The following is a 10,543-nucleotide window of genomic DNA, read 5'->3' as shown; positions in this document are numbered from 1 at the left end:
CTTAATAACGACTGATACTAGAGAGGTCATATAAGCTAACATAAGATCAAGGATCTAGACACTCGTTTTTCGATTTATTCGGGAGTCCCGCACCCTTCCAGCCACCTAGACACACGCTGATACACTCGTATTTGCTTTTACCCCCCCCCCCCCCCTAAAAAAATTAAAATGGGCACACTTTCCACGGAACATTACGTAGACGTCCTTGCCTAGCGTATCCTTTCTGAAAGCAGGTTCGCACCGTGCTGGCCGTTTTCGGGGTCAGCAAAAGTAAGCGCAGCGCACGCCGCCCTTGTCCGCCTTTTTTTTTTTTCTGAATCTTCGAAAGTCGCAAGCCTTCGTCCGATCCGACGGCCCGGCCACCGAAAGAAAGAAAAGAAAACCAACTTTAAGGAGCGATCGCAGCAACATCGGCAAAACCAATGGTCCTGTTTCTGCGCTTTATTTTTCGGACGGAGGTGGTTGTATAAGGGGGAAGAGGGCACCGCTCCCTTTTCGAGAACAGGCTCTCATCGAGTTCGGTGGGGGCCACACTGATACCCGGATTCTGCTGCACGAGGAGGCTTCTTCGCTGTCGCGTATCCGTGTTCGCGAAGCTCTCTTCTTCATGGAGCGTCTGCATTCTATACGTGTCGTTCGGGGGCTAGCAAACGCACACACACACGCACACTCACTGAGAGGCGTCGGTCGGGCTGGCGCCGCACTTTTTCGGCGGTGGGCAAGCGGCTCCCCCTACGATTCCCTCTCTCCTTGCTCTTACTTCCATCATTAGGCAAATATTGTACCGACGCTTCTACCTCCTCCTCATCCTCTCGTCGCTACCGGAGGTCGGAAAGCGAGGCGGCTGCGCGAGCGTCGGGGCAACCATAGTGTGTGACACGGACGTGTACCGTCGGCGTCGCAGCAGACGCGTTAGGTCAGCGCTGCACGAGATCAGCGCGAGCCACAGTCGCGGACATCGCACACGGTCGCCGTTCGGCTACCGTCAAGAAGGAGTGAGTACGCCCGCGCCGCCGCTGCTTCTGCTGCTGTGCCGCCGTAGAGATGGCGGCCGACCAGGGCCGGCGGCAGCGGAAGATAACTTGCGAAGACACCAGACAGAGGTCCGTCGGAATCACTGCCAGGTACGTGTCAATGCCTTACGATGATCGGTGCTCTTGTACCGCTTCCAATGCGTGTGTGGCAGCAAGTTCTCTTTTCGTCCGCTTAATTTCTTCTTATTTACACCATAATGACTATAATAAGTTCAGACTAGAAATAGCGTCCCCTATCATTGGCTTCATTGTCTGTTAGTTTTCATTGAGGTTGTGGCTAACAAAGAAAAACGAGCCCTTAAATGATCTTCTTTCATTCATTCATAACCAGTGTGGTATGCCAGGGCTTATTGGTCAGCTGCCAACTCGTTAAAAGATCGCGGGCTAGGTGGCGTCAGCTGGCAAAAATGAGTGTTGCACACTCGCCGTCATGGCTACGAACGGCGCTGACTAAATCCCAAGTTTACATGCTCAAAAACACCCGATAATGTGGACGGGAGGACGACCGCCACCGCAGCTCAATGGGTGGACCATCAAGCGCGCTATTTGAAGTTTGCAGGTTTTCGGCCCTTACCGGTGGCAACTTATCTTCTCGTCCACTTTAATTTCTTCCTGTTCATATCATAATGAGTACAGTAAGTTGAAAGACAAAAAAAAAAAAACGTCCTCTATACCTTCCTCAGCTTTGTTGTTTGTTGGTTGAATTCTCTTCCCTTAAATTATCTTCTTTCGTTCTTCCAATGCGTGTGCCCTTGTTACAGAGCTCCTGAGCAGAGCACGAAGAGAGGCGATGAGCGTTTAATGCAGCCTGTGTTTGATGAGAGCACGGCTACCTTTTGAACGAGGCTGTGGCAAAAAAGGAGAAAGATAAAAGTTGGGTGCAGTGTATGTACATGCAGTGCTATTCAAAAGAACATAGCATACTTGACCCTGAAAAACCCGTCCCAGCAATTGGAGACATGTCAACTGTATATATAGGAACTGAGATGCACCGTAGTGATTGTTGGGGTTTCCCTTTAGGACATACGTGAAACAGAATGACGACAGATTAGCAGTGGCAACAGTACGGAAGCAAATACTGCAAGAAACGCAAGTAAACTAGAACTAAGGAGACTGCAACTCGAATGGGCATCGAGAACTAGAACTTAAAAAAAAAAAACGTGTAGAAAAACATGGCTTCATATTCAGGTTTATTTTATTCCCTGCAGTATAAGGAAGGCGACTCGTTTCACGCGGAGCTGTACTCAACAATTCGAAAAACGTTATGCCACTGGAGTGCCCCGTCCTGCCTACTTGATTGTCATTTGCATGAGGCGGCTAAACGAGCTCCTGTCTTTTGTACAAGGCGAGGGTGGCCTCATGTAACACTGCGCGCGTGATCTGCGCAGCTTTCCTCAATTCTTTCACTTTTAATGCCACGCCCAAATGACACTCGTCAAAAGGATTATACACGGGTCTTACATGCATTACCCGTAGGTAACAGTGTAGCAAGCATCTCGCGACTTCTTTATTATCCGCATGGGATTACGCTGCTGCATACTTCTCGATGGTAGCAATATTTGTCACCACAAGCGCTGGAAAATGTTACGATGTTCTTGTTTCTCTTCCTCCGTTTCTGTTTTAGACACCTTCTTTGTTCATTCCAACAGGAATTCCGTGATATCACCTGTTGTAGCGGTTACCTTACTGCTTGCCCTCCTACCTGAAGCAGTGGCGAAAAATCCGTTCGGCCCTGCGTTGAAAGCGTTCAACCACAGCGTAGACGTTCAAAAGATTCGCGACGTCACTTGGGAAAGGTACCTCCTCCTGTTGTCCACGCCCCAGGTTCCAGAGCGGTACATTCCAGACCTTCCCCAAGCTGTGAGTACATCATTACTTCACAACACCATTTACTACTATAATCACTTTCCCGTAAGGACACGCAGCGTGTCATTAGTGTCACATGTAGAACAGCAGTTCTTGAGCCGCGCTTGAGAAAACAGACTAACCGAAATCGTTATTGCGCTTGCATTGCGAAATGTTGTTCATGACATAAAGTTCTATTACTATTACACAACATTAATTAGAACTAACAGACTGGAAAGCGACAGAAAGTTGTGTCTAGCAGAGAAAAACGAGCCCTTAAGATCCCCCTTCTTTCCTTCATTCATAGCGAGGATCTCGTTCTGGCAGACTGGATTGCTTTCCGTTGCATGCGAGGGTTTATTGGTCAGCTGCCAGCTCGTAAAAAAATCACGTGCTTCGTGACGCCAGCACGCAGAAAAAGAGTGCTCCACACTCGCCGTCATGGCTACTAGCGGCGCTGACTAACACACCTAGGTTTAAATGCGCATATATACCCCATAATGTGGACCTGAGGATGACCGCCGCCATAGCTCAGTGGCATGGAGCATCGGACGCGTTATTCGAAGGTCGCAGGTTCATTCCCTGCCGGCGGCAAGTTATTTTTTCGTCCACTTCGCATTTAATCATAATTACTACAAATAATATTCCCTATACTTTCCTTGCCTTTCTTGTCTGTTAGTTCTCATTATTGTTGTATCTAGCAAAGAAAAACGAGCCTTTCTTTCGTTAATACTATTACAGCAATAAGAAATCGTCCAACAAGAAATGTAGTTGAAGCGAACGTTTCGACATTGGAATTGACGAATGCAAGTCCCCTTGTCGATGCGTCGGCTGGTGACATTTTTTGCTCGACGATTTTTCATCTCTTCAAACCTCCACATCTCCCTAAGCTTCTGTCTTATTTGCATTGCAGCAAGTTCTGTGACGCGTACTTTGACAAAATTGAGAAAACTCGAGATTGCAGAACTAAAATGTATTTTTCTTGGGCTTTTCATATATTGCTTGGGTAAATGCGGCTTTGAAGCTATAAATATGCATGAAGGCGCGTAGCAAAAGGAAATGACATAACAATAGCTTAGCGTATAATGTTTCCAGTCCACCTGATATCCGGGTTATGTTCATCTATTATTACTTAAGAAGAGTGGTGTTCCTTACTTTCATTCATGCAGATTTCAGAATTTGAATAGCTTAAGTGTTACACAGTGACCGCGTAAGGGAGAGCGTGTGCTTATGCACGTATAGTAGTGGTTCACTCTAAAGTGTTCCGGTGTGTGACCTGGCGTCAGTGGCTCCTGGCCTTCCAGAAATGGGGCGACTCGGTGCGGAAGTACTCCGTGCGGAACTGCGGCTCGCGCTACGACGCGGTGCAGTACGAAGAGCTGCGCCTCAGGCCGGACCCGCTCAGCTTTCCGGGCTCCGTGTTCGTCACGTCGGCCATCAAGGTGTCCAGAAACGTCACCGCGCCCATCAAGGTAAACACGCAGCGCACCGGCGGCGCCTGAAACTTATTAACGTTTATCGCTCAAACTACAAAAAGTACAAAACACTGCTAAGAAAGACACGTACAGAACCTATCAGCGCAAGCTATCAACTGTTTAATGCGGTGATGAACAGGCGTTAAATGCAGAGACTACGCGCAATCGCAGAGATACCTTAGTTACCGAAAAAAAGCCTACAAAACAAGGTCGTCCAAGCCTATAGACTATCAAAATGGCTGCACGAGGCGCGTGTGTAAGCGCTCCGTCTTTCAGCCAAAAGGAAACAGGCTGACCAACGAGGCTAGATGGCGTCGGTAGCTAGGACATCTTAGAGTTACTGTATATGCGACCTTTAGGTAGCAGAGTTGCGCACCTGTCTTCCAAACGCCGCTAGCAACTATGCATTGCGGAGAAGCTGACGCTCGGGCCAATTTTCGTATTTCTCGATGGCGGCGCTGCAGCGAACTGAATTGACACTAGTCATTCACAGTAATGTTAATCACTGGTCTTCGACACGCCAAACGTGTCGATCGGTGACCTGCTAGGCATGTCGCCTGCAAAAACGGAGTGCGTCTTCGCCACATATAGCTGTGGTTGTTAGCCAGACTTATGCGCAACTCTGCTACCTAAAGGTAGCATATACAGTAACTCTAGGGCATCTCTGCGCATGCGTGTAGTCTCTGTATATTACTCATGTTCATCACTCCATTAAACAGTCCATAGTTTGCACTGATGTTTGTTCTGGATGTGTATTTCTTCGCAGTGTCCAGTGCTTGTCGTAGTTTGCGCAAAGAAAGTTTATCATGTTTAACCAACTATCCCATTGTCAGGTTTTTCTGAAAGGCATTGCTTTGCTTTTGCGTGAGTACAGCAGCTTCGTCGAAAAAGAGGAACAAGGAGGATTGCAAGGAGGTGAACCAACGGCGTGCCCGGTGGGATCAGATTCAAATTTCTCGCTTCCGTAGCTACATTCTAGCACGCTGCTCTCACTGCGTCTCTAATATTTTAGCATTTTCAAGAGAATGCAACAGTTGGAGAGAGAGAAAAAAAAAACACTTTTATTTGTGCAAGAATAAGAGGTCTTCCTCGTAGGGTGAAGTCCTTAGTTCAGGTCCCAATTGGCTCGCGCCATTCCCCGTGCCCGCTGCATCAGCCGACGCTGCTCCTTCGGCTCTGAGCTGGTCGGCGCAGCCTCCCAGGAGGAATGTGAGGGTGAAAGAATAGGGGGGTAAGCCGGTGGGTGTGGACATCTCCAGGTGCAGTGATACACAATTGGAGAGAATCACGTCTATGTAGTGTGCACTGCGAAGGACTAATGTCCTTCGTCCGAAGTGACTAATGTGGCGAACCAACGAACGAGAAGTAGCGGAGGCTGAGAACTTGGTGCTAAAATACTCGAATGTTACTTGAAGTTACAAGCCGTTTTAATTCCGTTGCTGAGCTATATCTCACAGAGAGGGGGAAAACCTAGACGCCTAAAACACTGAAAGAAGAACGAAGAAGCACAGGGAAAGAGCGTCACTCGCAACTGATTTATTCTCAGAAGAAACGGAGAGAATATATATACGTCGCAACACACATGCGCACACTGCACTCGTTCCGCACACGCGCATGTCGCCCACGTTCGCGCAAAGAGCTGTTACCTTTTAATGTGGCCCATTCTAAACTTGTTAAAAGGGCCGTTACGACCATGTGTCTCGAAGAGCGCTGGTGAAATCTTGTCCTCACAGTATGCACGATAGTTACATGGATCAAGTCAGGCGGCTGCATTCAGCTGGCTATCCTAACCCTGTCGTTGTATCCGTTGCCGAAACCCTCCTTCAAAAGTTGAAGGGTACAAGAAAAAGCAGGCAGCCCATGGTCAAAACCCCTATGGTCGTACCTTATGTTCATATGGTAGCGCACAACTTTACGAACGTGGCTAACAGGTACAATGTGCCTGCAGTTCTTTCTGCGCCACGTAAGTTGGCTGGCCTATGTCCACGCATTTCTAAACCACCGAGGGCCTCCACTTGAGGGAAGAAACACGCTTCGAAGTATGTGGTTTTCTCGGTGGGCGTGGTGTATGAAATCCCACTTAGTTGTGGTCGGGTTTACATCGGCCAAACTAATCGGTGTTTGAACGTCAGAGTTAGAGAACATGAACTGTCACCTCGAAATAATTCGGCCATACATTTTCCTGTACATTGCCATTCCTGTTCTTGTGAGGCGAGGTTTTCAATCGTTTCTGTTCTTGCCAAAAGCTCAGATGCTCTGGCCCGGGAATTAATGGACGCTTTTTGGATAAAGAAGAAAGGCGACTTGTGTGTAAGTGACACATCATTGGTTTTGCGCATGTCTCAGTTCCAATTTTGCTCGTCGTTGCTCGATTAGATATGCCTTTCTATTGACCTCGTGTTTTTTTTTATGTGTAGTGACTAGGTGATGCAGTGTGGTGTGCGCATGTGTGGTGCGGCGTATATATATTCTCTCCGTTTCTTCTGTGAATAAATCAGTTGCGAGTGACGCTCTTTCCCTGTTCTTCCTCGTTCTTCTTTCGTGGTTTTAAAGGCGTCTAGATTTTCCCTCTTTACGATGAACCAACTAGCCCAGCAACAAGTACTTCTTAGATGTCACAGGTTTGATTTTTGGTAACGACAACCGCATTCCCGCAGGGTTTATATGGAAAATAATAATAATAATAATAAATTAAGTGTATTTAGGTGTAAGTCCACAGTCAAGAAACCTTGATAGTAAAAATTTACCCGCAGTCCTCCGCTGCGGCTCTCATTATCTGGTTCGGCACGTTACATGTACCATAAAGATTGGAAACTTTCTCATCCTCTTCCAATTCGGATCCGAAGCATCTTGTTGGCTATAAACTGGAGCTTCGGAATAATAACAATCATATAATATACATAATCATATACATAATAACTATCATATAAGACAATAAATCAAGACGAAATGTGGACTAGAATAGTGATAAATGTCGACAAAAATTTCCATCGGAAAGCCGTTACCGATGTTAAGTAAGGAGCCGTTACGGATGTTAAACCATTCCACTGTATTTCACTGCATGCATATAATCTAATGTTCGCTAGCAATGATTAATCGTTGCCTAACTTTTGGCTACTGTCGGCTAGTGTTTCCGGTGTAAGCTATGAGCAGCTGATGCTTCGCGCATACACGAAAGACGCCGCAATGTTCCCTCAGAACGTCCGTCCTAATAGCAATTTTGTTTATTCTAAACGCTGTTCTAAGTATTCCTTTAGCATTCACTTTCTCTACGTTCTTTGTTCAGGTGAACATCATCATGAAAAAGAAGGTCTACTTGTGGGTCACAGTTCCCTGCGTCAATGACTTTGGTTCCTGCGACTACGACGACATTTGCGACGTCCAGGACTGCCCTCTGTTCTACGATTTCTTGGGGCTGCCGTGCGGATGCCCTATAAAAGAGGTAAACGCAAAACTTCATTTATCGCGCAGTACCGGTGTGTAGGAGCTTTCCGGAATAGTGTACACTGTGAAACACGATCACTCTAGATAGTTAACTAAAGGCGGAAGATAAGTAGCTTTAGCCGTCACAACAATTTATTTTGTGTTTGACTTCTAGATATCACACCCCTTAGCAGGCGAAAAACTGTCAAATAAGTAACAAATTTAATTCATCAACTTCGATTAAAATATTTAATATGTAACATCAATATACACTGCTATTTTCTTTTCTTCGTTCTTTTGCTCCTGATATGTTATTTTTTGTACTTGCTGATGCATTATACCGCTGTTTATACGCTTGTCTTATTTCGTGTCGCAAGAAAGCACTTCTTGCGACACGCTAGAAAGGAATATCGATCTGTGTACTTATCGAACGGCGACTTTGAGTGCATATATGGTGCTCCCCTCCCTCCCCCTTATTTATGACAGAAACAAAGAAATTGTGCAAGTCCATTAGAATCATTCATAGGATTTGGGAACATCTGTACGTGGCGCCATCTCTCGGCGGCAGCAACGGCATCCTGCCATAACTGAACGGGAAATAGGTGGGGGAAAAAATCGTATCTCGCGAAGAAAGCTATTTATCAAAAACGACTCCGGGCTCTATACAGCAGAGACCCACTGGAACGTTTCGGTAAAATTACATCATCGCATTGCAAAGCGCGTGGCTTCCCGGGAAAATTCAACACCGCCCATTAGAAACACATGGGGCCCCATTCTAAAATAATAAACACTCTGGGAAGCCACGCGCTTTGTGGTTGGACACTGTAATTTTAAAGAATGTTCAAATAAGTCTCTGCTGTATAGAACCGGGAATTGTTTTTGCTAACTAGCATTTTTTCGTCAGATATTTTTTCGCCTATTTCCCATTCAATTACGGCAGGCCACCGCTGTTACCGACGAGAGATGGCGCTACGTGCACAGGCCCCGAAATCCTGGTGATGTTTACCTGCTGGTGTAACACCTTAATGAACATTGTGCAGACGTCGACCTGTTGGTACATGTATATGCTAGAAAATATGAAGTGCGCTTACTCATCATCAGCTACACGATGTGCTCAACCACATGTCTGCTGTTAGCTATGATACATCTACTTTGTAAACGCGGCTGCGATTTCATTTTGCGTAAGTTATAATAAGTCATTACTAGAAGTTCACGATATGCTCAGTTCTCACGTCCCTGCTAGTAGAGTACAAATGTAATGACGTCTCAGCGTTGTCACCAGTATCAGACATTCTGGCCGATATTCCCAAGAACGTCCTCATCCGAAAACATATTGTGAAAATAGTTTTCAAACAATGCTGATTGCATCAACCGTATCATAGGAACACCAGCCATCCTGCGGCAACCAGACCCGTGTTCACAGTGCTTCTCTTTCATAATTGCGTTTTTCCATCGGACATCCTGCTTCGCTAATGATGTGTCCCGTATCGTGATTGGCTTTAATATTCTCTAACGAAAATGTTAGGAACCGTAAATATTTGGAAGTCTAATACGCTTGTAAGTTTTTTAGATTACAACGCAATACAGATATTTCTTGCCTAACATTTGGCTCTTACGTCACTATAAATGACACTTCAGCTAATGAACCAAAGAATGGGAATTTTTTCCGAGGGGCTTGTTTATATGTTTGACAAAACCAATTGAATCGAACAGACAATTAGGCCAGGTAAAACACAGAGAGCGTTAATTGTTGTCTTTTAACTGTAATGTACTAACTGTGACGTAAAACTGAAATGAATTGAAGTGGACGAAAAATCGCCTTTTCCTTCGGTGGGATCTGAACACACTACTTTAGAATATATCTTCAGCTAATGTATGCCACATTAGAGTATCTCATCAGGTAATACAAAGTCATCGTGCATATAGCCTACGAAAACAATCAATACAGAATAAATGCAATGGCCTACTCAGATCTTGTCAACATAGGCACTTGTACAAAAGAAAATCTTAGACGTTCGGAAAATATTGTGCAACTCTTAAGGTGAAGCCTTGCTTGTCGTTTTTTTTTTCTTTCAGGGGGACTATTCTGTACGTAACAAGGAGTTCGAAGTGCCGGCGCTGCTACTTCCGGATTGGATAACGTCGGGAGACTACCAAGTCACTGTGAAAGCCAGAAGTCGGAGTGAACCCCTTTTCTGTGTACACTTCACGTTGTCACTGAAGTGACGTCGATCTCAAGATGTTTTACGTTGCTACGTTTTGTTCGCTTAGCCCGGAGTCCACTCATCTTATACACGAACGTGCTTCTACTCCAGGAAGACACAAAGAAGACTACAGTGTTAAGTGTTCAAAAGAGTGTAAATATTCTTTTTTTTTTTTAGTATGCGTGAACGGAATAAAGCGTTTCAGAGACTGTGAGCTATCATTTAATAGTTACGCTATCAGTCAAGCTGCGTGCTCTCTGTGCTTACTCATCATCGAGAAAAATTAATGGATGATCGAAATAGCGGTGTGTGAATAATTGATGAGCAAATAAGCAAACGAACGAGCAAAATCCACGCGCATTGAGATAATCAATCAATGAATAAATTGACAATCTGACTTGGTTCCGAAAATCAAACCGTGCGTCCTGAAGGAAATAAGCTTGCTATTTGAATAACTGCGTCTGATGTGACACACGCGCACAGGCACACGCGCAAACAAAAAGGTGGGGGACGCTAAAGGTTCGCATTTAAGAGTTGAACGCGATAGCGATATCCGGCCCCA

General features: G+C 45.6%; 1 protein-coding gene across 1 annotated transcript; it reads left to right on the top strand.

Annotated features, from left to right (window-relative positions):
- The first annotated feature begins 1,044 nt into the window (after positions 1–1,044).
- LOC119381570 (ganglioside GM2 activator) lies at positions 1,045–10,079 on the top strand. The gene is made up of 5 exons (XM_049412828.1): positions 1,045–1,124; positions 2,684–2,894; positions 4,184–4,351; positions 7,641–7,796; positions 9,854–10,079. Exons 1-5 carry the CDS (start codon positions 1,045–1,047, stop codon positions 10,001–10,003), a joined length of 765 nt encoding a protein of 254 aa, XP_049268785.1. The 3' UTR covers positions 10,004–10,079.
- Positions 10,080–10,543: the final 464 nt, after the last annotated feature.

The sequence above is a fragment of the Rhipicephalus sanguineus genome, chromosome 2 (assembly GCF_013339695.2).
Source record: "Rhipicephalus sanguineus isolate Rsan-2018 chromosome 2, BIME_Rsan_1.4, whole genome shotgun sequence".
Taxonomy (NCBI): domain Eukaryota; kingdom Metazoa; phylum Arthropoda; class Arachnida; order Ixodida; family Ixodidae; genus Rhipicephalus; species Rhipicephalus sanguineus.
This window is presented reverse-complemented; position numbering and strand designations above follow the sequence as displayed.